This window comes from Panicum hallii, chromosome 6 (genome assembly GCF_002211085.1).
Source record: "Panicum hallii strain FIL2 chromosome 6, PHallii_v3.1, whole genome shotgun sequence".
NCBI classification, from domain to species: domain Eukaryota; kingdom Viridiplantae; phylum Streptophyta; class Magnoliopsida; order Poales; family Poaceae; genus Panicum; species Panicum hallii.
Window position 1 is genome coordinate 40720180 of NC_038047.1, and position 25251 is coordinate 40745430.

A 25251-nucleotide genomic window follows, 5' to 3' on the forward strand; every position below is an offset into this window, starting at 1 on the left:
CTGGGGTACACAAATCCTATCCTCGTACCATAATATTCCCTTATCGTCCACTCTGAAACCTGGTGCTTTGTTTTCTCCGGTTTGTTTGCGAATTTTTACTAACTCTTGATCCGAGCTTTGGGCTTCTCTAATCTTATCCTCTAATGTGGATTGGACGTTTAGCACTTGGCTGGAACCTCGGGGAACAATGTGCACATTTAATCGTGCCATTTCCTCGCGCAGGTTGTCATCCTTGGGCCCATAGGATTTCCGGCTTAAGGCGTCGGCTACTACATTCGCCTTTCCGGGGTGATACTGAATTTCCAAATTATAGTCCTTGACCAACTCCAACCATCTTCTCTGCCTCAAATTTAAATCCGGCTGGGTAAAGATATACTTCAGACTCTTGTGGTCGGTGTAAACCTCACACTTATTCCCGATCAGGTAATGTCTCCAAATTTTAAGAGCATGCACTACGGCTGCTAGTTCCAAATCATGGGTCGGATAGTTCTGCTCGTGAGTCTTGAGTTGGCGGGAGGCCTAAGCAACGACTTTCCCGTCTTGCATCAGTACGCACCCTATTCCTTGTCGGGATGCGTCACAATAGATGACAAAGTCCCGATGAATGTCCGGTAGGGTCAGCACTGGGGCGGTTGTCAGTCTTCGCTTCAATTCTTGAAAACTCCTCTCACAGGATTCTGTCCAAGCGAACTTTTTCTCCTTCTTAAGAAGTTCCGTCATGGGTCGAGCTATCTTAGAGAATCCTTCAATAAATCTCCGGTAATATCCGGCTAATCCAAGAAAACTTCTGATCTCACTAACGTTAGTCGGTTGCTGCCAATTGGATACGGCTTCAACCTTTTCTGGGTCCACTGCTACACCTTCCGCGGTTAGAATGTGACCAAGAAAAGCTACTCTCTCCAGCCAGAATTCACACTTGCTGAACTTGGCATATAACCTATGTGCCCTCAGCTTTTCTAATACTACCCGCAGATGTTGCTCATGTTCCTGAATACTCTTAGAGTAGATAAGTATGTCGTCGATAAAGACTACGACGAACCTATCCAACTCGTCCATAAACACTTTGTTCATGAGGTTCATAAAATAGGCAGGGGCATTGGTTAGTCCGAAGGACATTACAGTGAACTCAAACTGCCCGTAGCGGGTGACAAAGGCCGTTTTGGGGATGTCACTTTCTCTAATCTTGAGCTGGAAATACCCTGATCTTAGATCGATCTTCGAAAAGTACTTAGCTCCCTTTAGCTGATCGAACAGGTCATCAATCCTGGGAAGAGGGTACTTGTTCTTAATGGTAACTTCATTCAGTGCCCGGTAATCCACACACATCCTCATACTCCCATCTTTCTTTTTGACAAACAGGACTGGGGCTCCCCAAGGCGACGAGCTTGGTCTGATGAAACCAATCCGTTGCAGTTCTTCTAGTTGCTTCTTTAATTCTGTCAATTCCGAGGCCGCCATCCTATAGGGTCTCTTGGCTATCGGAGAGGTTCCGGGCATAAGGTCTATGACGAATTCTATATCCCTGTCCGGCGGCATACCGGGAAGCTCTTCAGGAAATACATCTGGGTATTCGTTTACTACCGGGACTCCTTCTAAGGGCTTGGCTTCTATGCTAAATACCATTGGGTCAACTTTACTATCCCGAGTACGGCAGATCACTTGTACTCCTTCGTGGTTGGTTAGGTGTACCACTTTATCAGTGCAGCCTATGAGACCATTGTGTCGGCTTAACCAATCCATCCCAAGGATCACGTCTATTCCCCCAGGCTTAAGTACTACTAAATCTGCTAGGAAGTCTACCCCACTTAAGTTGATCCTTACCCGTGAACAACCTAATTGGCAATTGATGTCGCCTCCAGGCGTCCGGGTTAATAGGGGTGTTTTTAGTAGTACTGTAGGTATTTTGTGTTTCTCCACATAGCTCGAGGATATAAACGAGTGCGATGCTCCAGAATCGAATAATACTGTCGCCAGGGCTGAGTTGACTAAGTACTCACCGAGCACTACGCCCTGAGCTTCTTGAGCCTCCTGCGCGTCGATGTGATTGACGCGGGCTCGTCCAAACGATTGCTGCTTCGCCTGCTGGCCGTTGTCGTTGTTGCGGACGGGCACTCGGTTGGCACCGGTCAGGGCCGGTCTGGGCCCATTCACTGTGTTGGAGAAGGTCGACGTTGCCGGCTTATTCTTGGCGTAGGGGCAATTGGCGATGAAGTGCCCTGTCTCACGGCAGTTGAAACAGGCCCTGACATTGTTGTTGTCGGTGGTGGTCTGACTTGCACTGCTTTGTGGGGCCCTCGAGGTATTCTGGCTTCTAGGCGGGGCCTGTGATCCTGTCACCTGGGACTGAGTTCTATACTGCATTGGGGCCTGAGTTCCTGGTGCAGTATAGCTGGAATTTCTCTGCTTCTGGAAACGGTCTTGTTGGCGAGCCTTACTTTCCAAGAACTTGCGTTTGTTGTCCTTTCTTTCTTCGGCCTTGGCCCTTTCCGTGAGGATGGCCTTGTTCATCAGGGTGTTGAAGTCCGGATAGATTTGGGGAGTAAGCAAGGTCCGTAGCTCCGGGCTTAACCCCTTCTTGAACATGTCTTGCTTTTTGTCGTCGTCGTTCACCTCTTCCGGCGCATATCGGGCCAATTCCATGAACCGGTGGGTGTATTCTTCCACCGTCATATTCCCTTGTTGTAGTGCGCGGAATTCATCCGCCTTGCGCTTCATAGTGGCTGAAGGGATGTGGTAGCGGCGGAATTCCCTTACAAATTCTCCCCAGGTGATGGTAGAGGCGTCTTCAGCTGCAGCACAATAGTTTTCCCCACCAGGATAATGCCGTTCCGGTGAGCTGATGGGCCGCCAGAAGGACTTTATCCCGGTCCTGGCATTCGAATGGTTCGAGCTTCCTCTGAATTACTCGCAACCAGTCGTCAGCATCCAACGGGTTGCAGGATCCGGCGAAGGTTGGTGGCTTGGTCCTTAGAAAGGCCGTCAGCTTGTCGTTCATATTCTGCCCTCGCGGCTGCCGGTTAATGAGGGCGTTCGCCAGAGTCTCCAGTATGAGGGTCTGGTTATGGATGATTTGTGCCAGGTCTCCGAGGGGTGGGGGTGGTGGTAGTTGTTCTCCTTCTTGACTTCCCCCTCGGTTCTGGCTTACTTCTTGTTCTGCCTGAGGAGGGTTCTGCCCAGCAGGCTGTGCGCTGGCACCAGCGGCTGCGGGGTTCCGGCTACGGGAGGCCCTCGTGACGCTCCGGGGAATCATCTGTCGATTGGGTAGAGTAAGATTACGATTAGGTGATGTTTAAGTTGTTTAATACGTATATACGGCGGAATCTACTTCCCGCCAGTAGATAATTAAACAAGCAGCACACAGCACACAACATCACACACAACAGGCACAAACAACTTTATTACTGCGGAAAGGGGGTACAACTCGGGGTAGGGCTAGGTCTCGCACTACTCGTCCAGGGTCACGCCCGAGGGCACGACTTAGACAAAAAGGGGTTGGGGTGTACACTGCTAGGGTGGCGTCGGTCATTCTACTCACGGGGCAGGCCTCCTTCTGGGGCGGAAAGCGTGAGTGATCCTTGCTCGCCGTCCTCTGGATTTCCACTGGTCAAGGGTTGCGCTGCAGCATCTCCCTCGACGGCGGCAGCAGAGCTTTCAGGGTTCTCGGGTGGGGCTCGTGCGCTCCCGAAGAGTGATCCCCACCCTATAACAGGTGTCCCGAGTAACACGTGGTCTTCCCCTATTGCCGGGACTGGTGTTCCACTTTGGGTCCAATCTTGCATACGCCGGTCTCGGGCCTGTCTAAGGCTTTCTTGGGCGACAGCTTCGCTACTGACCGCGGCTGCGGCTCTTGCCTCGGCATGGGCGGCTCGGATCTGCTGTATCCTCACCGCGAGCTCTGCTTGCTCGGCTCGGTGAGTCTGCTCCCTCAGGAGGTTGGCTTGTTCATCGAAGAGCTGGTCCAGGGCGGCTAGGTAAGTAGCTACTTGGTACAGGGGGCCTTCTTCGTGGCGACGACGTTCCAGGTTTCTCATGCGTGCCTCCCAAACTGGGGTTCTGATGGCCGGCGGGAAGAACTTCGCTGGCGTAGGGGCGAGGTGTTCTTCAAAAATCCGGCACAAGTAACGGAGTGCTTTTCTGATGGCCAAGGGGTAGGTGTCTTGGTGCCTAAACCCTGTGGCGGTCGCTCGCCAGGGTTGAATGTCGGGGTAGCGGTTGCTCCTGGCGATGACCAGGATCACCCTGCAGCGGAGGGTACCATGGTGCTCGTACTCTCGGCTGTAGTACCTTGGGCGCTCCGTAACGCCAAGGTCTTCCAGGGTGTTGATCAAGAGGCTGGGGAATCCAGGTGCAGCTTGGCAATCGCCCTGGGTCCATCCTTCCTCAGCCATCTGAAACAGAAGTAGGGTAAACGACATGGTACAGGTGCAAAAGCGAGTAGATGATATTTATTATTACAACAAGGGTAGTACAGTTTCCATGGATACGTGGTCATTAGGGTAGAGTTTTTGCTAGGGGTGCTAATCCTATCATGGGGATTCTTCCTCAGTCCTGATAGAGCGCTTCTTTATCGGAAGGAACCGATCCATCTCGTTCTCGGTCTGAGTCCCCTTATCCCAATGGGTTTCCATGGGTTCTTCTTCTTCTTCTTCGATCCATCCACCTATCCCGTTGCGGTTCTCGTATTCTTGCATCTGGGCTTGGAGGGCGGCTAAGGAATACTCGGCGTTTGCGGCTCTTGTCCGTTGTTCCTCCAGCTCCTGGGCTAACTTTTCAACCCCATGGATTAGCTTCTTCAGTTGTGCCGACTGTTCGCGGCAGAGCGCATCCAAGCCAGTAAGGTAGATGGATAGGTGGGAGACCGCATCTTCTAAATCTTCTTCTTCTTGTCCAAGTCTCCTCATCCGAGCAATCCAAGTGCGTCCACTTCTTTCAGCGGGTGGGAAAAATCCCATAGGAGTCCGCTGAAGGTGGTGCCTATAGAGCACACGCAGTCGGCGCAGGGCTTTACGGGCGGCCTTTCGGTAGGTGTCGGGGAATCGGAAGCCCTTTGTGGAGATGAACCAAGGGTCCACCTCAGGGTAGCGGGGGCTTCTCTCCACAAAGATCATCGTGTCGCACCGAAGGGTGCCACCGGAGATGTATTCTCGGTAGGCGTACTCCGGCGTTTCCATAACCCCAACACGTTCCAGGCTGAGCAACAATAACTTAGGAAGGCCCGGCTCTGCGTAACAGACTCCGTTGACCCATCCGTTGTCAGCCATCTGGAACAGGGTAAAAGCCAGGGGTAAGTGTGCGTGCAAAAAGATATCTAAGCTAGAACAAGTCTTAGGGTCTGAAAAGGGGTCTCGCTCCTAGGGTCACGTCCTACGGCCAGCCTACGGCTCTGATACCACCTGAAACATCCCCCCATCAGGGAAGACTTAAAAGTGTCACTTTATCAGTCCCAGGAGGCTGATAACACTTTTATTACATCAGATGGTACATCACCGTACAACTCTACGCGGTAATGGGCAGTGAAGCGCCACTATCGCGAGGATTACAACCAGAACCCACACAACTACACTAGCTACGAACAAGGGATCATCAGAGTCTTGCGCCATGCGGAGCTCCAACGGTGACCTCGCCCACAGGCAAGACTGGGTGCAGGACGGGACCCTACTCGTCGTTCTCGGGGTTGTAGTCGGGATCCTCCACTGTAAAGTAAGAACGGGGTGAGTACAAACGTACTCAGCAAGTCCAATCACTCCCACGGGGGGGGGTTATAACAGAATCAGATGCACAGGATAATCCAAGGATAAAGTTACGGTTCTTTTGCGGAAACACAATTATATGCAAGGGTTCGTTTAAAAGCATTTTTCAAAACAAGTTTTCAAGTGTCTAAGATTTGCACCATGTCGATCCTCACAAATCCAAGCTTCAAGCTGCTACCGGACTCCCCGTCCGTCGTAGCACACAGCACCATTGCCGGATACTTTTTAAACAACTCACACCTGATCAACCCTTCCCAAAGAGAAAGCACTAGTTATGTGACCACACCGTAACCTGCCCAATACCGTGGGCACGGCTATTCGAATAGGTTTTAACTCTGCAGAGGTGTGCAACTTTACCCACAGGTGGGGTACCACAGCTCGAACACCTTAGTGCCGGTGCAGATCCCATCGAGGCCCTTACCCACCGTAGCTAGACCTGACTAGCCATCACGGGATCCATCAAGGGGTCATTCGACCTAACACCGAGGTTTAACCGGGGCATAAGTCACACAGAGCTTATCCCGTCTCCTTGATCACCCGTTGCTCCCAGCTCTCCTGATGGCTATCAGACTAGCCAGTGGGGTTAGGCCAAGCCGTTGCCCATACAACGGTCAAGTGGTTCGCACTACGAGAAGCTAGGTGAGATGTCACATCAACTCGGTCCTTAGGGGTGACAAGATGGATATCTCCCATCCACGCTCGACCACACAGGTGCGAGCACACCAACGGCAATTCACACAGAAATGCCATCCATCTCATCTAACTCGCTTTTCAAAACCACATTTTATCCCTTCCCACGCACACGCATTTTCTTTATAAATCAGGCAGTCAAAGTATGGTTATTTCAAACAAGGGTGGCTATCCTACCGGGTTTCCAGCACGCAAAACAATGCAATTTTATAAAACAGGCCATTGGGTCGTGTTTATAAAAACTAGGACAGAAATATGCATCAAAGGGTGGAATTGAACTTGCCATCGTCAAACCCTTGCGGGAAGTCCTGATCGACGTACTGTCCTTCGGGTTCGGGGTCGCAGTACTGGTCCTCAGTTGCTTGGTCGCGGTCGGAAACCTCGTCGTTCACTCCGTGTCCTACGACGCAAACAAACAGACACACAATCAAGCGAAAGAATTAAAAGCTCTTACCGATAGGCTTGAATCGGAAATAATTTGGTTACGGAGTTAGAGGCAATATCTCTGGGTGGTTTCTTAATGGCATAGCTAAAACTATGCTAGAAGCGGAGTGGTAAAGTTTCGGGTCGATCGGAGATCGTTTCGCACATAAAATGACGAGTTAAAGGAGGTTCGGGTGGTTAAACAGGGCCCTAGGGGTTTATTCGTAAGTATCCGGAAAGAGCGAGGGCCTTCTTGTAAATCTTATAAATTCTCGGGCATGCTAAAAAGTGTCAAGTGTATCTAGGTTCAAGTATAAGAGGGTTCTATTTGAATTAATGGGAAGCACAGGGTTTCTTTTGTAAAAAGAGGTGGACATGTGTGTTGGAGTGAGGGGGGGGTTTCTTTGGAAAAACGGAAAAACAGTAGGGGGTTTTGGGCGAAATGGCCTTTCTTCTTCCTCCCCCCTTGCTCAGAACAGAGGAGGGGATGGGGGGGGCTCGGCGCCGGCCTATTCCGGCGGCCAAGGCCCCGGGCTGCTCGGGTGAGAGGGGGAAAAGAGGGAGGGGCTCGCGGGAGACTGATTCCCGGCCTCACCTCGGCTTGGGACGCGGTGAGGGAGCGGGTCCACGGGGAGGGGCGGCGGTGGATGGTGCGGCACGGCCGGGCGGCGATGGGGGCGCGGGGAGAGGCAGGTGGCGGCGGTGGGAGTTGTGGGGGAGCGAGGGGCTGCGCGAGGGCCTATTTATAGGCGGGGAACGGCGGTGGGCGGTGGTGGCCGGTGAGGGGCCGGCGAGCGGCTCGGGAAGCCTTAATGGCGGCCGCGTCGCGACGCCCGTGTCGTCGAGCGGCGGCGCGGGCAGCGAGGCCGGCGCTGTGCGGCACAGGGCGAGCGCGCGGCAGGGAAGGCAGCGGCGGGCAGTACGGTTGGCGACGGGCGGCGCGCGCGCGTGCGCGGGCGGCGCGGCGAGGGGTGGGCCAGAGCGGGGCGCGGGCGTACGCGTGCGCGAGGAATGCGGGGAGCAGGGGCGCGTGGGCTCGTGCGCAAGTGGCTTGGCGGTGGGTGGCGCTGCGGCGAGGCAGCGGCGGGCGTCGCGGCGACGCGGCCCGGCGCGCGCGTGCAGGCGGCGCACGGCACGGCGGCCGGCGCGGCACGCGACGCTTGTGCGCGCGTGCGCGGGCGGCGCGACACGGCACGGCCAGGGGCGGGCGGCGCACGGCGCGAGCACGGGGGGGGGTTGGTGGCCGAGGCTCGAGCGCTCGGTGCTCGGCGCGCGGGAACAGGGAAGAGAGGAAAAGCAGGAAGGGAGGGAGGAGAAAGGAAAGGGAGGGAAGGAAGAAAAGGAAAAAGAAATAAAGGGAAGGGAAAGAAAAGAAAAGGAAGAAGGGAAGAGAAATAGGGAGAGAGAAAAGAAAAGGAGGGAGGGGGGGGGGGAGGTGCCGGCGCCGATCGCGGCGGCGACCGTGGCCACGCGCGCAAGATTCTCGCGCTGCGCGAGAAAGGGATTGCGCCGGCGCTGATCGCGGAAAGCGGTCGCGCGTAGGCGGTGCGAGATGTGACGGCGGTCTAGTCCGCTGTTGGACCGGAAGGGTTAGGTTTAGGGTTTCGACGACGAGTGGTTTTTCATTGAAACACTTTAGCGCGCGGTTTAATTTGGTAAATTTTCAGGGCGTCACAGGGGCGCAGGCGCCGAGGCACGTGGGGGGGTGCTGTGCCGGCACAGCGGCGCGCGCGCGCGGCGGAGCGGGCAGCGACGGGCGGCGCGGCACGCGCGGGGGCGTGGCGTGGCGCAGCGGGCGGCGCGGCACGCGCGGCACAGCGCGTGCGGGGGAGTGGCGTGGCACAGCGGGTGGCGCGGCGAAGCGCGGGCCCAAGCGGGGCGCGCGCGCAGGCACGGCGCGGGCGGCGAGGCCGGGGCAGCGCAGCGACGGGCGGCGCGTCGCCACGGCTCGGCCGTGCGCGCGGGGCGACGGGCGGCACGGCGGGCGGCGCGGCACGCGATGCACGCTTGTGCGCGCACGTGGGCGCGGGCAGGCGGCGTGGCGCGGGCCAGGGGGCGGCCGGTGCTTAGGAGCTGGGCGGCGCTCGGGAGCAGGGAAGAGGAGGGGGAAACAGGGAGGAGAGGAGGGAAGGAAGGAAAAGAGGAAGGGGAAAAGAAGGAGAGAAAAGGGGAAAAAGAAAAGAAAAAAAAGAAAAGAAACGGGAGAGAGAAGAAGAAAAGAAAAAAAAAGGAAAGGGGAGAAAGAATAGCACGTGCCGGCGGGATTCGCGCGCGCGGCGCGTGCGCGCTGCGCGAGGAGAACGGCGGGAGGGACAGGAAAATGCGTCGGCGCCAATCGCGGCGGCGACCGCGGTTGGTCGTCCACGCGCGCGGTATTCGCGCGAGGAGAGAAAGAAAAGAGTCGCGCCGGCGCAAATCACGGCGGGTGGTCGCGATCGATGCGGAACGGGGCAGCGATCCAATTAGGGTTGGGGTTTTGACGTCGAACCGTTTTTACGAATTACTCTAGCGCATGATTTAATTAAGTGAATTTTTCGGGGCGTCACAACTTCCCACTTTTCTAATGACTTCTCCAAATCATCAAGAAGTGGTTCAGATGCTGAACACTTCAATGCAAGAGATGTTGCCATTCGAGATATACGTGCAGCACGTGCTTTCAAGCTTAAATTCTCCCTTCCTTTCTTCTCAACATAATGCCCTTTTTTTCATATTTTGTCCATCTTTTTAGTATATACTGAGATGGTAAAATGAAAACATCATTCATATTGAATACTTTAAAGGCATGCTTGCACAATATACCTATAAGATATGGAAGATACTGGTCAGCAATATATATTACAATCGAAATTCTATTTTGGAATTAGAGTACATACATATGGATTCAAACTTTCTGCAAGAACATGTAATGGTCATATCTGCAATGTTGAATATAATTGTTGCTCCATAATCTGAATGCATATGTGTAACCACGAATGTGGATATTGTCCCCTCAATGTGTAACAATTTGCAGGAATACTCATGCTGTTTTTAAAATTCTGTCTCGAACTCTGTATACATTCTCTTAGTATATGATTCAGTAGCAGACTTCAACAAAGGTAAATTGGAACATAATTAACTGGAATCTTTATAAATGATTTAGAATCTTCATCCAACTCATTTTCACGTAGAGAAGCGGAAACTTTATCACATTCAACAAGGAGTTCAGAAATACCGAGTTTCCTATAAAATCTTTTCTTAAAGATATTATTCATACCTTCACTCGTTTGCGTTGTGGTCATATCAGCTGTAAAAGAGGTACAATAGATAGCAGCCCACTTTTTTCTCAAATCATATAGATTTAGCAACCACGAGTTCTCTTCCAGGCCATATTTAGTCAACAATTCATTCCACTTCTTTGTGAAATACTCCTCTGATCTATCTTCATAGACATATCTTTTAAAAACATATAGAAACTCAGGATGCTTATTAATTACATGACCAAGATATTTAGCTGCATTAAGATAAATGCGCCACAAACAAAGACGATGACTTGTATTCGGGAATACATAAGCAATTGTTCCTGCCATGGCTGCATCTTGGTCAGTGAAAATTGTGTTTGGATGTTTGCCTAACATTGCTGTCAAAAATGTTTGAAACAACCAAACAAATGATTCAACAGTCTTATTAAACAACAATGCAGCTCCAAATATTATTGTTTGCTTGTGATAGTTGGTTCCAAGGAGTGGAGCAAAAGGCATCTCAAACTTATTTATCTGAAATATGGCGTCAAATGACACTGCATCGCCAAAGCATGCATAATCCATGATAGACTGACCATCAGCCTAAAAGAAATTAGCTATACTTCCGTCTTGCTTATCAATTTCCATAGCATAAAAAATACAGGATCCTCTGTCTGCTTGTTCTTCAAGTATTCTAACAATGTTTGTGCATCATTGGATTCTAGATACTTGTTCTGCTCGCGACCAATCTCATTATTGCAATCCATCCGTAAGAAGGGAACTTTGTCGGCCCCACCATAATACTGCTTCATGAACTCATAAACTTGTGTTGGCCTCATCCCGGCTTCCCGTATTTGAGCAATGAGTTGTTTGTCTGCATCTATAACATGTCGTTGGGATCTCAGCATGTGCTTCTTTTTTGGTATTGCTAACACATGATTGTGATCAAGTTTAACCTTTTGCACTTTATAAATCCCCTCTCTGCTAACCTCAAACTTAATAAGAGCTTTGCAACCTGTCCTCGTAGTGGCATTTGATGAACCCGCTTCTGCATGTCCTTGGCTGCTACAAACTATAACTTTGGAATATATAGTTTTATCCGCTCGACGCTTTAAATCACTCTTTTTGATGCTGAACCCAACCGTACCAGCATAGCTGTTGTACATCTCATAAGCATCAGTCTCCGACACAGAGGACATTCCAACTTTAGGAACAATCACATCTGGTCCATCTTTATCAACAATCTATTGTAAAAATATGATCAGACGGATTGATAATAATTACGACACAAGTAATGTATAACCATAAAACACATGTAACACATGATCATAGAACATAATTCTACCTGTATTGTCTGCTGGTCATCGGTTACACAATCCCTAATGCTTGTGGATTCCTCATGCGCAAGAGAGAGTGGGATCTGTTTTGCCATGTCCTCCTGTCCCGACGTCTCCTCGTACCCTCTTCCCTCCATGGTTGCTGCGTGAATCACGGTGCCACGGCGCTAGACGGCTGCCCTGGAATAGACAGAGGAGAGAAGGCTTGATGAACAGACAGAGGAGAGAAGGATTGATGAACAGACAGAGGAGAGAAGGCTTGATACGGCAGAGTAGAAGATGCGTGGCACGGTAGAGCGGAGGAGAGGAGGTGGGCACCTGACCGGCGGTGGCGGCGGCGCCTGTAGATCATAGTACCAGAGTCGCAATAAGGCAAGCAATATCACGTAAAGAGATCGACCTTTGCCTAGCAAGGAAATCAGATCCAATACGTCGCGTACCTACGTGAGGGCGGAGCCGGCCGAGGAGAAAGCGCGAGCCGACCCAGCCGAGCGCATCCTTCCCGAATTGCTGTCACGTGGGCCTGGCAAGGAAAGGCATGAGGGGCAGCAGCGCCTTGCGTTTGCAGCGCGCTGGAGCCAATTTTTTTCCGAATATTTCACCTTGCTGAGACACCTGTAAAAACCTTGGCTCGTTTTGCTATGCCGCACAATGTAACACTAGACACTCCATCCCCTGATCAGTGTTGTATGGTTGTTTAGCCAACATGGACATGAATCTGCCTGTATGAACGGCACACATGGCGAACAGAACTTATCAAATTGTATGCTACACCTATATTTGCAGCCATGTAGTAGATGACTGGAAGAGCTAGAAGAAACCAGGGCGACTATTTTCGGCTTCCCTTCTTTCATGTCCTACAGAAATGGAGGCCGGGATCATACACGTTTTGGGGCTGCAGCATGCAAGTGCGCACACTATTCATAGCATTCCCCAAATTTCCTTTGCGCCTTGTCTGGCCCAGAGCGTCGGAGCACTTCCCCTGCCTGGAATTCGCCACGCGAGGAGCATTCCCGCCGGTGACGGTGACGCGAGATCCCTGCACTTCCCTGGCATTGCCTTCCTTCTCTTCGTCCCGGCCGTCCGTGCCCCGCCCTCTGCGCCCGTCGCCGGTCGATCGCCGCCGCTTCATGCCGCATGCCGCCGCCGACGCAGCCGCCGTCGTCCCCGGACGACCCGGAGCCCTCCTCGGTGGCGCGGGAGATGGACGACGAGGACCTCGTGGAGGAGCTCCTGGTCACCGTCAACTCGGCCCGGGCCTTCGCCGAGTTCCGCCGCACGCAGCGCAAGGAGTGCGCCAACCTCCTGCGCTGGCTGCAGCTCGTCCTCCCGCTCCTCGAGGAGCTCCGAGACGCCGCGCCCCGGCTCACCGACGACGCGTACCGCCGGCTCGCTCTGCTCGGCCGCGCGCTCGCCGCCGCGCGGCGCCTCCTCCGCTCCTGCCACGACGGCAGCAAGATCTACCTGGTTCGATCCCGCTCCATTCCTCTGCCCCCACCTCATCGTCAACCTTGCATTGCGTGTTCTTTGCCTTGCCCGACCTGAACCAACCAACCATTTCAGGCGCTTGAGAGCGAGACCGTGCTGGCGAAGTTCCGCAGCGTATACGAGAAGATGCACAGCGCGCTGGACGGGATGCCGTACGCCGAGCTCGCCATCTCCGACGAGGTCAAGGAGCAAGTAAGCCGCCGGATCATCGGTTGCACCTGCACGTTCACCGGTCCATGCGGTGACATCACGTGTTTCTGCCGTTTTCAGGTCGAGCTGATGAACGCGCAGCTGATGAGGTGCAAGAAGCGAACGGACACGCAGGACATGGAGCTGTCGATGGACATCATGGTGATCCTCCAGAACAAGGAGGACGAGAGGAACGCCGACAGGGCGATCCTGGAGAGGCTGGCCAAGAAGCTGGAGCTGCAGACGCTGGCGGAGCTGAGGGCGGAGACCAAGGCCATAAAGAAGATCATCAACGAGCGGAACGGGCAGCAAGGGGACAGCACCAAGCAGATCATCGACCTGCTCAACAAGTTCAAGGAGATCGCCGGCGTCGACGAGAAGAACGTGCTGGGCGATGTCTCCATGCCCAGGAGCTTGGACAAGTGCCCCTCCCTGATGATCCCGAACGACTTCCTCTGCCCAATAACGCTGGAGATCATGACCGATCCTGTCATCGTCGCCAGTGGACAGGTGACTTTTACATCCTGACGAATTTTCCCTGTGAAATTCAATTCCCCGCGCACAATCTCAATCCCAAATAGGCGAGGAATTTAGAGTGAATCCCTTGAATTGATTCTGCAGACGTACGAAAGAAGAAGCATTCAGAAGTGGCTGGACAGTGGGGAGAGGACGTGCCCGAAGACACGGCAGCCACTGGCTCACCTGTCGTTGGCGCTCAACTACGCTCTGAAGAACTTGATCCTGCAGTGGTGCGAGAAGAACATGGTGGAGCTGCAGAAGAGGGAGCCGGAGCCCGCCGCCGAGCAGGACGACAAGCCGAAGGAGGACATCCCGTCGCTGGTGGAAGGCCTGTCGTCCCTCCACCCCGACGTGCAGCGGAAGGCGGTGAAGAAGATCCGGATGCTCTCCAAGGAGAGCCCCGAGAACCGGCTGCTCATCGCCGACAACGGCGGCATCCCCGCCCTCATCGGCCTGCTGGCCTGCCCCGACAAGAAGGTGCAGGAGAACACAGTGACGTCGCTGCTGAACCTGTCGATCGACGACAAGAACAAGCTCCTGATCACCAGGGGAGGCGCCATCCCGCTCATCATCGAGATCCTCCGGAACGGCAGCCCGGAGGCGCAGGAGAACTCCGCGGCGACGCTCTTCAGCCTGTCGATGCTCGACGAGAACAAGGCGGCGATCGGGAGCCTGGGCGGGCTGGCCCCGCTGGTGGAGCTCCTCCGGAACGGCTCCGCACGGGGCAAGAAGGACGCCGCCACGGCCATCTTCAACCTGGTGCTCACCCAGCAGAACAAGGCCCGGGCCACCCAGGCGGGCATCGTGCCGGCGCTGCTCAGGGTGATCGACGACAAGGGGCTCGGCATGGTGGACGAGGCGCTGTCCATCTTCCTGCTGCTGTCGTCCCACGCGGCGTGCCGCGCCGAGATCGGGACGACGGCGTTCGTGGAGAAGCTCGTGCGGCTGATCAAGGACGGCACGCCCAAGAATAAGGAGTGCGCGCTGTCCGTGCTGCTGGAGCTGGGCACCAACAGCAAGCCGCTCCTGGTGCACGGGCTCAGGTTCGGCCTCCACGAGGACCTCTCCAAGATCGCCAAGAACGGCACGAGCAGAGCGCAGAGGAAGGCCAACTCGCTCATCCAGCTGGCGCGCAAGTGCTGACTGTTTATGCTGGAGGCGCACGATGTATTTGTAATCCATTTTGGTTTTGGGGAGCATAGAACATTTGTATTCACGGCCAACAACGTACAGATTTCTGGTGTTTTGCTATCTAGGGCGGGAGGAATTGGCTAACTTTTAACTTTTTTTGAGTTTGTAGAGCAATGTATTGCGATTTTGAATTTCGAAACGGTTGGAATTTTGAAACAAAGAGATGGTGAGGAGCTCACACGTAGTCAAACACACCCAACACCCAACCTTACGAATGCAAGAACACCAACTGTCGAATTCATTTTTGAAAAAAAAAACTCGGGGCTCCAAATTATCACTACAACTTGTAGGGCCTTGTGTGCAAAATGTCATCTCACCAACATGTGGGCTCGCGTTTTCTGGGTCCACAAGTCGGTGAGTCAACCGCTAACATCTGGGCTCTTTTTTTTTCTTTTGAAAAACGTGGGCTCTTTTTTCCACCAGCTTCAACCATCATCTGTCCCGAGCTCCAAGTGGCCTGTGCTGTCTCATGCTGTCCCGATGCGCCCGCTCCCCAGCCCCGCCACGCTCGCCGCCCGCCGCCTCCTCCGTGACAACCAGCGCATCAGCGAGCTCGCCCGCGCTGGCGACCTTGCCGCAGCGCGCCGGGTGTTCGACGCGATGCCGCGGCGCGACGTCGTCTCCTGGAACGCGCTCCTCACCGCGCTCTGGCGCGGCGGGCGAGACCATCTGCCCGCCGCGCGCCGCCTCTTCGACGCCATGCCCGCCCGCAACGTCATATCCTGGAATTCGATAATCGCTGGGTGCCTCGCGCACGGGGACCGGGCCGCGGCCTCCGCCTACTTCGCGCGCGCCCCGACGCGGAACGTGGCCACGTGGAACGCCATGCTCGCGGGGCTCGTCCGGCTCGGCCGCCTGGAAGACGCGGAGAGTCTGTTCGGTGAAATGCCCACGAGGAACGTGGTGTCGTACACAACCATGGTGGACGCTCTCGCCCGGCGCGGGGAGGTGGAGAGGGCGCGGGACGTGTTTGACTCAATGCCCGAGAGGAACCTGGTGTCGTGGGCAGCGATGATCAGTGGGTACGTTGAGAACGGCATGTTCACCGAGGCAAGGGAACTGTTTGAAGATATGCCGGAGAAGAATGTTGTGGGGTGCACTGCGATGATCACTGGGTACTGCAAAGAGGGGGATGTGGAGAGCGCAAGGAGGCTGTTTGATGGGATTCGTATTAAGGATGTCATATCCTGGAATGCTATGATCTCAGGTAATTTGTACAGGCTAGAGTCCTTTCTTATGCTTCCATTTTGCTAGTATAATATCAGCGAAGGACTACTAATTGTGTGGGGCTGTGCATCCCTCTTCCTCAGCTATTCAATGACTTGTGTCAATTGTGAATCTGCATCTGTATTGCTATCGTCTTGAGTTGTTTCAAACAAATGATAATAGTTGATGCTATTTGATATCTGCGACAAATTCTCTTAATAAGGTGTAAATAAAAGGAATATAAGTTTTCTTTTTGTGATACACAAGGTATGTCACCTGTGATAGTGATACTGTCAAGCAATAACTTCTCCGGGGAGTCCACAAAATGTGTGCTTGACATGATCATTTTCTTGACTTGTTCTAAATTTTGGAAGTTTTACGAACTCAATGTTTCAAATTTTTGTACCTTGTTAACATACCTAATTGCCAACTCTAGAGTGCAGATTCATGACGAAGTGTGATAGTTCTTTTTGGCTGTTGAATGCTTGAAACATTGGACTGTACTGTTTGAAGCTTTCAGCTGCTCTCATGTTTTCGAGTTTCTTCTCTTTTTCTTTTTTTTTTCTTAGAAAGTTGGTAGGGCCTCTGTGATTTGATTAAGAGACAAATAATACCTTTAGGAGGTAGTCCCTCCAGTTGAAATTATAATGCGTATTCTGTTTCATTAGGGACTTGGATTGACAGTTACTCCATTGATATGTCATTTTTGTGATACAAAACCATAAGTATTCTTTCAATACAAATATAATAACATCAATTTTGTGTAAAAAACATCATGGATTTATAGAGTAGTTACAAAGCCTTGTCCTAACAAAATGAAATGCGGCTTGTAATTTCAAAATGGTGGGAGTACTAAACTCTCAGGAAACCTATCCAACCACATGGAGAAAACAACCCAAAGATCAGCAACATGGTTTGGGAATACTGTGGCTAAACAGCAACACAAGCATTACATACTGTAGCAGTCTGACTAGGCAATTTAAATTGATAAACACAGAACACCAATGCTGGTCTCTGTTGCCCAATGCCATCCCTGTTTCTCCATGTCTTCCTTAATTGATATAGTCATGTTATGTATTTTATTTGTTTTGCATAAAGAAGGTAGTTCAGTTATCAAAAACCGAAGATCATGTGTTTAGCCCCTTTTCTTGATGCTATTGCTGCCACTGAACATGCATTGAGGAAAATTATCTCATTTCACTTTTCCAAATTTCTGCAGGATATGTTCATAATGGATACGGAGAAGAAGCTATGAGACTGCACGTTACAATGCACAAAGAAGGTGTAAAGCCAGATCATGCAACAATTATTGCAGTCCTGACTGCATGTTCTGCTCTTGCTTTGCTCAGACAAGGAAAGTCCGCACATGCTATTGCCGTCAAAACATTGTTAGAATCTAGCACCTCTTTTTCTAATGCTTTGATGACAATGTACAGCAGATGTGGCAGTGTGGGTGAATCAGAGTTAGTCTTCGTAAATCTTAAAAGCCAGGACATTGTTTCTTGGAACACAATAATTGCCGCGTATGCACAACATGGTAAATATCAGAAAGTTATCGCACTATTCCATGAGATGGAAGTCCGTGGGCTCACTCCTGATGACATTACCTTCCTTAGTGTGTTATCAGCATGCGGGCATGTTGGCATGGTGGATGTAAGCTTGAAATTGTTTGATCTGATGTCATCCAAATACGAAATATCGCCTAGAGCTGAACACTATGCTTGTATTGTGGATATACTGAGCCGAGCGGGGCAATTGGAGAAAGCTTGTAATTATATAAAAGAGATGCCATTAGAAGCTGAGAAGAATGTTTGGGGTGCCTTGCTTGGAGCTTGTCAGACACATGGTTATGTGCAGCTGGGCGAAATTGCAGCTAAGATGCTTGTTCAGTCAGACTCCGAAAATTCAGGGCCTTATGTGATGCTTTCAAATATATATGCTGCTGCTGGCATGTGGGGTCAAGTCAATCAAATAAGAGGTCAGATGAAAGAAAGAGGGGTGAAGAAACAACCTGGATACAGTTGGACGGAGATTGCTAATGAAGTTCATATGTTTGTGGGCGGTGATGCATCTCATCCAGAGATGAGCAAGATCATATCTGAGCTGAGAAAAATCAACTTCCATATGAAAATGGTCGCCAATGAAACTCATATAATGGCAGAACTGTCATAAGAATGTGGCTGCTACTTCTGATAGTCCCCAAGTTTTGATGCCATTTGAAACACCCACTCTACCCAATCGCTAGTCATGACTCATGAGTTCAAGGATCAGATTTCTACGGAGTAGATTATTCACCTTGGTTACATGGATATCAAGCATGGCTTCTAATCAGACAAAGACAAGTCTAGTGGGTACTGCAATGATGACCAACTAGGTTCTTTACAATAAATAAATGAGGTGGTCATGGCAACTTGATGGTTGGGAGTACAAATTAGAAGGAACTTGATGGTTGGGAGTACAAATTAGAAGGAACATATGAACAGTTTTTTCAGGTAATAATAATCATGTTAATTTATGTTGGTCTTGGAAGTACTATTGTTTTACAAAATAAAATATAGATCCAACTTTCTTATTGCAGGCTTCCAAGCAATATTTAGTAAGATGGATGGCTAGTTGGATCAAGTGATCCAAATTAAGGTGATATGGTTCTCTGGAAATAGCAATGCCAGTCCTCCACAGAACCCTTGCAGTTTTCCTTAAACACCTTAATGAGATAATGCAATGTTACTTTGGTCCATTCGACTGAAGGGCATTCTAGTGCTACATACGTAATTAACTTAAAAAGTTGATAGCTTGCCAAAGTTCTTTCAATATTTTTTCCCCTTGAAGATGCAGGAGAGCTGTGTATCTTTATATTAAGAAGAAAAAAGGGTAGAGAACCCTTCCAACACACCCAAGTTCAATATGTGGGCTACTTAGGAGCATCAAGATACAAAGGACTATCGCAAGCTATTCCACTTTTCATTTTCTATTCTCTGTACATTAAATCCGTGACACAAAGTAAAACAAGAGGTCACCGCAAATAGCTTTGCATCCCTTGGAGTGAAATCTTTGGCATTCCATATGTCATGTGCTCAAGGGCTGTGAACAAAGAAAATGGAACCTATACTGCTTTCATAAATACTAGATTGCCTTTTGAGAGTTGCTTTTCTTCATTATTTCGCTAAACTTTCTGACAATTGTCTTCTTTTTCTGTTTTCCAGGATTCTTGATCTCCTCCAGCCGAGTAGATCTTTGGACATCAAAATACACATCATCTGCTGCCACTGAACTTTCTTTCATCTCACCTCGCTTGGCATCCCGAGGAGATGCTTCTGCTGAGGTTTTGGTCGATTCTGAACTGAACATAGCATCAATCATATCCTTCAACTCTTTAATACTACTCTGTGCTGCTGCCTCACTGATCTTAAGGGATTCATATTCTTGCTTGATACTCTGTAAGGCACTCTCTTTCTCGAACATCTGTTCATTAAGGCGAGAGTTCTCCACCCTGGCAATCTCCAATGATTCCCTTGCTACATTAGCTTCACCCACCGCATGCTTCAGCATTTCCCTCAGCCTAGAATTCTCATCTCTGATCACCCTCTGTGATTCAATCAACTTCTCATTCTCTTGCTTTCCTTTACTTAGCTCCCCCTCAAACATCTTGATGCAATCAACGAGTCCCCTCTCTTTCTCTTTTGATGCTGCTGCCAATTCATCTGACTCAACCTTTAGTCGCCCTGCCTCTTCCAGTGCCAACTGGAGCTTGTCTGCTGCAGTTTCTAACGAGGCTTTCAAGCTCTCCACTTCAGTCCTTGCATTATTCAACTCAGATTGCGCCAACAGAAGCTTCCCTTTTGCCTCTCTGGCCTCTGTGCTTTGCTCTTTCAAGGCTATGGCCAGGTCATCCATGGCCTTCTTGCACTTCTCCTCGGATTCCACAGCGAGCTTGAGCTCTCGGTGTAGTGACCATGTCTCCACTTCACCTGGATCAGCAAAGGAGAAGGACATCACGCCCCTTCTCCTCAAATTCTTCACTGGTTGCCTACCGGGATTAAAGGCTTCTGAGCTTTTGGTGCTGTCTCTTAGTGAAGCTATCTCAAGCTTGGCCTCCTCCAGAGATACCTTGGTCTGCTCAAGCTGCTTTGTTTGGGCCTCCAATGACAGCAGCATCTTCTTCTCTGAATCTCTTGCAGCCTCCAGTTCACCTTCCAACTGCTGTAATCTGTCTGCAAGGTCCACCTGCCCTTCGGCCCCATTGCTTTTCAACTTTTTGTTCCTATTCGTGTTCGTCTTCCTGAGCTCTTCGATCTCATCTAGGGCACGCGCCTTCTCCTCTTTCTCCTTCCTCAGCTCCTCCTGCAGTCTGTTCAATTGTTTCTGCATGTCTGATTCGTCCAAGAAGCCTGAGTCTGGGACTTTGTTGCCATTGGAAGATGACCTGACGCAGTCAACAGAAACAAAACTCATGCCGGTTCATGGATTGATGGTAGGAATTAAAACAAGAACGGGAGGAAAATAAAGATCAAGAAGAGATCTCAGTTCATTGAAGATCGACTTGCCATGAAACATGATCCCTGAATCCAAGAGAAACTTTGGGTACTAGTAGCAGTATCATCTACATACCTGGACCTGAAAGAAAACATGTTCTCCGATCGAGAATCCTGCTGGCTTCCTGTCCAAAAAGAACTGCAAGCTGCAGCCTGGTTCGGACGGAATCAACCAACCATACCACTCGCGCTGCTCCTATGAAACGAACACCCAACTTTTATGTCAGATGATCACCGGAAAGTTGATGTTTATGGAACACGCGTACAGGAGACCAGGTGTAATCTTGGAGAGACTTTTCTCTTTTGGTGGCGTCAGAGCAGAGGAGGATGAAGCGAACCCTTATTGGTGAAGGATTGCAGCGGATGGGTGTTGAAACGGTCGCACTCTCCGGAGCCGTCTCGACGGGAGGGAGGATACGCACAGGTACACGGACGGTCCAAGTTTTGTACTATTAAAGATTTTTTTTATGCTGCGTACCAGTTGGGTTGTGCTTCTCTGATCTGACTGTCGTCATCAGCTGGGCCCAAGCAGTCAGCCGGTGAGACTATCGCTTGACTCGCCTTCTACGCGGTTCAGGGATGGAACGACGACACCTCCAGAGGTTCGGATCCTCTATGTTCATGCGAGCGTGCGGCTCGTCATGTCTTTCCCCTTCCTTCCGCCGTCCATGCCAACCAGGACGCAATTGTTCTGGGAGCGTGTTAGTAGCGTGCACGTTTTGCCCATCACGGTATTTAATTGACATCCCGAAAGGAGGAGGAAATGCTGGGCTAATGTAATGATGTGCACGTTTTGACACCTAACAAATCGGGCACAATTGCCCTCTTTAACGCACCTGCTGTCTGCTGATCTCGTTAACGTTTTTGCAGCAAAGATGTGCACAGCGCAGATCAGGATGCGCTGGCCAATATCAATGGCAGCTGCGAATGGTGATTAAGTTTGCATGTACGCAAATGGCGTTTAAAGCCTTCATTTTGTCATGAAGCACTGACATAACTAGAGCTACTCCACCTAGTTCCAAAATGCAAGGCATTTTAGCTTGTAGAGAAAATACTAATGTCTACTGCATAATACCAAATAAATGAATTTATAAGATGTATTTTATGGTGGATTTAATGATACTAATTTGATGTTAAATTTCGAAGTTAGATAAGCATGCCTTAAAACAAAACTAAAATTTCTAACATTTTGAAACAGGTGAGTAAATTTTAACGCTTGATCTTTCTTATCTTCCTCTTATCCTCTACATGTGGTGGCCACGGAGGTCCGTGGCCACCATAGTAGTAGTGCGCGCTATTGCTGTCACAGGGACAAACACCTATCAGAGTATCAGGGCAGTCATGGCTGAATGGATAGTTCAACAGTGCAGCGACCACAATGCCATCGCTCATCGAAGCATTGTTGCTGTCGCTCTTTTTTTTTCACTTCTCATGGCAGCAAAATCGTAACCGCGAGTTAAAAATGCTCCGCAGTTTAGCTGCATCTGTCGTGAGTAAGAAGCAAAGCCAGAAAAGGCAGGAAAACAATGCAAATCCTTTTGAATTCGTACACAGATATTGTTCAAAAGAAAAATCATACACAACATATTCTAAAAGAATTCGCTTCACAAGTTTTCCTATTGGTAACAGCCTGGTAAGTACATACGAATATATCAGTTCAAATTTCAGGAACAAGAATAAAAACAGAAGACAAATTATGACTGCAACAGTTCACGACGGTGGCCTTACTAGAGTCTACAGTGCACAGTGGCGTCCCTATTCCTCAAACAGATATGCAAAATGATTAGCTGCAGTGAACCCTTTTTCACTACCCCACAAAAATGAGATCATCACATCTCACGATGACGATTCCAACACAAAAAATCCATCACAGCACGAGTGCAACTACTAGCAGACAGACCATGTTCCGCTAATCCTCACCTAGACATCTTTGGTTGGAAAGCCTACAGAAAAGCAGAAAAGCTCAATAGTACAATGATACATCGGACTCTAATTCATCACCCATGTCATACCCATGATTACAATTTTTGTGGCTCCAGCTGTGATCCATCTCAACCAAGATCAAAAGGGTGATGATTGTAATCACACAGCTAACACAATCCACAACCTAGCCAGCATTAGGATTTGCTGGATATATATGGAACATGCATAACCATTCAAACATAGTACATAAGAGTTGACAATCCTTGTACTAGTTAAAAGGCAGGCTTAGGTTATTCTCTCCAACACACTAACAGGGTTCAAGTAGGAAAGTAAAACAATACATGAGGATCACAATATAGCAATATAACAAAACGAAAGGTAAGCAGACCCGATGATAAAGGACACACGAAAATGGTCCTTGTACAAGCATCACGACTACCCAAAGGGTTAAGAGATAGAGATGGCAGTCACTTGGATCGATGGCTACTGCTCATCCTCAGGCTTGCTGGCATCCCTCATTTCATCACCGGCATCATCCTGATAAACAGCATGATTAGTAATATTGACGATAGAATTCCAAGTGTTTTGCATTGTTATGTAGTTCACTGATCTACCTGCATGTCAGAAGTCCACAAGGTGAGGTTGTCACGAAGAAGCTGCATGATCAGGGTGCTATCCTTGTAGGACTCTTCCCCAAGAGTGTCCAGTTCTGAAATGGCTTCATCGAAGGCCTGGAACCAAGTAGGGGTATGATCACATAAAACAGCATGTGCAAACTCTATTGGTCAGTTGGTAACTAACTCCTTACACCAAAGCTTTACAGGATTGTAAGCTCTACATCAGTAAGGCTTTTACAAGTAAATGAAATTAAGAATTAAATGCCATAGAATAGTCCGAGGATTAAAGAAAGGCCTCATCATAGATCGGAATAACACACGACTCTAAAAAAAACACTCAGATGCACAAGCTGACCAGCAAATGCAGCTAAAGTTTTTTATTGGATTCCCGAATCTGGATTTAGCAAGTTGCGTCTGATCCCGAAAGGCAGCATGGAACTCTCTTGATATCAATCAAGCAGCACATGTAATGACTACTTGCCACTAGCATGCCAGCATGTGGGACAACACTGTGCAGTATGCTTAACAATCGCATCTTGGAAGCACTCGGCAATTTGAGTCAGCATGGCCGCATGGGACGCAACTACAACAGGCTGCCAAGAAACCAGCGGCCAAAGCATCTGACGGGGCTTAACAGTCAACACATGCCAAAATGCGATTGTAATAGAAGTATATTTACACTACCAAACAACCCCGCATACATGGTGAGGATCTGAATCTTACTGATGCAAGTAGAGTAGTTTAATCTACCATCGCAACGAGAAATCTAAAATACAGCATGATGCATTGGTTTGAGGGAACTGAATCAGCCTAAACCACAGCAAGCACAATATCAAACCACCGCTTGCCCTACAAATCTTAGGGATTTAGCTTAACTAGCAAGTACCGTGATCCCCATCAAAATACAGATCTACATCGCGAGGATTCTGGTCAAGAAGCATCGGCTCACCTGCTTGGCGAGCGAGCACGCGCGGTCCGGCGAGTTGAGGATCTCGTAGTAGAAGACGGAGAAGTTGAGCGCGAGGCCGAGCCTGATGGGGTGCGTGGGCGGCAGCTCCTTCATAGCTATGTCCTGGAGGAAAGGAAGAAGAAAACCACCCGAGATCCAATCCAGCCATATCGAGTCAAATCAGTAACGGAAGGACCGAAGAGAAAAAAGACAGACGACGAGAGAGTTGGTGGAAGAGAGAGGGGGGGACGGGACCTGGGCGGCCTGGTAGGCGGCGAGGGTGGAGTCGGCGGCGTCCTTGCGCTCGGCGCCGGTCTTGAACTCAGCAAGGTAGCGGTGGTAGTCTCCCTTCATCTTGAGGTAGAAGACCTTGGCGTCGACGGCGGCGGCGGCGGGGACGAGGCGCTCGTCGAGGAGGCGCAGGATCCCCGCGCAGATGTTGGAGAGCTCGGCCTCGACGCGGCCGCGGTAGCCCCTGGCGGCGGCGGCGTGGCCCGCGGCGCCGCGGGTCTCCTCCTTCTGCTCGATGGAGGAGACGATGCGCCACGACGCGCGGCGTGCGCCGATGACGTTCTTGTAGGCGACCGACAGCAGGTTGCGCTCCTCGACGGTGAGCTCCCCGGCGCCCGCCGCCGCGACGACCTTCTCCATGAACTCCACCATCTCCTCGTACCGCTCCGCCTGCTCCGCCAGCTTCGCCATGTACACCATCTCCTCCCGCGTCCCTGCTCCCGCCGCCATCGCCTCCGCCGCCGGGACGCCTCCCCTCTCCTTCCCTCTCGCTCGCTCGCTCGCTAGTGGTGCGGCTCCGCGCGCGGCGGCGGCTGCTGCTCCTGCGCCCCCTTTGGGTTGGTGGGTGCGCGGGGGCGTGTGGCTCTTGCGGTTTCCGGGTGGGTGGGGGTGGGGGGAGAGGGGGGGTGGGAAGGAGCGGCTGCGGTTTTAAAACGGACGAGGGGTGGGGGGCTTTCGCCTTGGCTGGGCTGGGGTGCCTTTTCTCCCCCGCCTTTTCCCCCTCCGCTTTTCCTTTGCGGGCGGGGCGAGCGGAGGAGAGAGACGAAGATAAGAACGAGGAGAGGGGAGAGAGAGAGAGGAAAGGACGGAGGAGATCCGGGTCAGTTCAAAAACGAGACGGGTGGTGGCAGCAGCAGCAGGAGGAGCCGGCTGCCGAGGAGGAGGGAGCGCCGCCGTCCGCCGAGATGGGGGCGGATGCGGATCGGAT

At 50.9% G+C, this 25251-nt stretch overlaps 4 protein-coding genes and 1 long non-coding RNA gene across 8 annotated transcripts; 3 read left to right on the forward strand and 2 right to left on the reverse strand.

Moving 5' to 3' along the window:
- The first annotated feature begins 12555 nt into the window (after positions 1–12555).
- On the forward strand, positions 12556–14757 carry LOC112896176 (U-box domain-containing protein 15-like). The gene is made up of 4 exons (XM_025964095.1): positions 12556–12885; positions 12982–13098; positions 13177–13605; positions 13717–14757. The coding sequence occupies exons 1-4, from the start codon at positions 12556–12558 to the stop codon at positions 14755–14757; spliced, it is 1917 nt and encodes a 638-aa protein (XP_025819880.1).
- Positions 14758–15251: 494 nt separating this feature from the next.
- Positions 15252–18721, forward strand: LOC112897709 (pentatricopeptide repeat-containing protein At1g09410, mitochondrial-like). 2 transcript variants are annotated; one of them, XR_003229725.1, is made up of 3 exons: positions 15252–16012; positions 17231–18503; positions 18590–18721. XR_003229725.1 is itself a non-coding variant. In XM_025966099.1 (2 exons), the coding sequence occupies exons 1-2, from the start codon at positions 15286–15288 to the stop codon at positions 18181–18183; spliced, it is 1680 nt and encodes a 559-aa protein (XP_025821884.1). In that variant the 5' UTR covers positions 15252–15285; the 3' UTR covers positions 18184–18689. The 2 variants fall into 2 exon arrangements, 1 of the variants encoding a protein (XP_025821884.1); XM_025966099.1 differs by having other exon boundaries at positions 17231–18689.
- Positions 18722–18941: 220 nt separating this feature from the next.
- LOC112897710 (WEB family protein At4g27595, chloroplastic-like) lies at positions 18942–20980 on the reverse strand. Of its 2 annotated transcripts, none has more exons than XM_025966100.1 (3): positions 20882–20980; positions 20620–20739; positions 18942–20434 (listed from the first exon to the last, which is right to left on the reverse strand). In XM_025966100.1, exons 2-3 carry the CDS (start codon positions 20637–20639, stop codon positions 19135–19137), a joined length of 1320 nt encoding a protein of 439 aa, XP_025821885.1. In that variant the 5' UTR covers positions 20640–20739; positions 20882–20980; the 3' UTR covers positions 18942–19134. The 2 variants fall into 2 exon arrangements, with proteins under 2 accessions (XP_025821885.1, XP_025821887.1); XM_025966102.1 differs by lacking the exon at positions 20882–20980 and adding an exon at positions 20838–20856.
- Positions 20826–21555, forward strand: LOC112897712. Of its 2 annotated transcripts, XR_003229727.1 has the most exons (3): positions 20826–20967; positions 21062–21319; positions 21414–21555. It is a non-coding gene; the product is annotated as an uncharacterized LOC112897712 (long non-coding RNA). The 2 variants fall into 2 exon arrangements; XR_003229726.1 differs by lacking the exon at positions 21414–21555 and having other exon boundaries at positions 21062–21393.
- Positions 21556–22518: 963 nt separating this feature from the next.
- Positions 22519–25015, reverse strand: LOC112897711 (14-3-3-like protein GF14-A). Its single transcript, XM_025966103.1, has 4 exons — positions 24288–25015; positions 24033–24155; positions 23081–23197; positions 22519–23003 (listed from the first exon to the last, which is right to left on the reverse strand). The coding sequence occupies exons 1-4, from the start codon at positions 24771–24773 to the stop codon at positions 22950–22952; spliced, it is 780 nt and encodes a 259-aa protein (XP_025821888.1). The 5' UTR covers positions 24774–25015; the 3' UTR covers positions 22519–22949.
- Between the last annotated feature and the right edge of the window lie 236 nt (positions 25016–25251).

Excerpts from the sequence above, each read along its gene's own strand:
- LOC112897709 (XM_025966099.1), top strand. The coding sequence starts at position 15,286 with ATGCGCCCGCTCCCCAGCCCCGCCACGCTCGCCGCCCGCCGCCTCCTC. Across the intron at positions 16,013-17,230 it reads CTGGAATGCTATGATCTCAG|GATATGTTCATAATGGATAC; the intron begins GTAATTTGTACA and ends AAATTTCTGCAG.
- LOC112897711 (XM_025966103.1), bottom strand. The coding sequence starts at position 24,773 with ATGGCGGCGGGAGCAGGGACGCGGGAGGAGATGGTGTACATGGCGAAG. Across the intron at positions 23,198-24,032 it reads CGTGCTCGCTCGCCAAGCAG|GCCTTCGATGAAGCCATTTC; the intron begins GTGAGCCGATGC and ends ACTTGGTTCCAG. Across the intron at positions 23,004-23,080 it reads TGTGGACTTCTGACATGCAG|GATGATGCCGGTGATGAAAT; the intron begins GTAGATCAGTGA and ends GCTGTTTATCAG.
- LOC112897710 (XM_025966100.1), bottom strand. The coding sequence starts at position 20,639 with ATGTTTTCTTTCAGGTCCAG. Across the intron at positions 20,435-20,619 it reads ATGTTTTCTTTCAGGTCCAG|GTCATCTTCCAATGGCAACA; the intron begins GTATGTAGATGA and ends TGACTGCGTCAG.
- LOC112896176 (XM_025964095.1), top strand. The coding sequence starts at position 12,556 with ATGCCGCCGCCGACGCAGCCGCCGTCGTCCCCGGACGACCCGGAGCCC. Across the intron at positions 12,886-12,981 it reads ACGGCAGCAAGATCTACCTG|GCGCTTGAGAGCGAGACCGT; the intron begins GTTCGATCCCGC and ends CAACCATTTCAG. Across the intron at positions 13,606-13,716 it reads TCATCGTCGCCAGTGGACAG|ACGTACGAAAGAAGAAGCAT; the intron begins GTGACTTTTACA and ends TTGATTCTGCAG.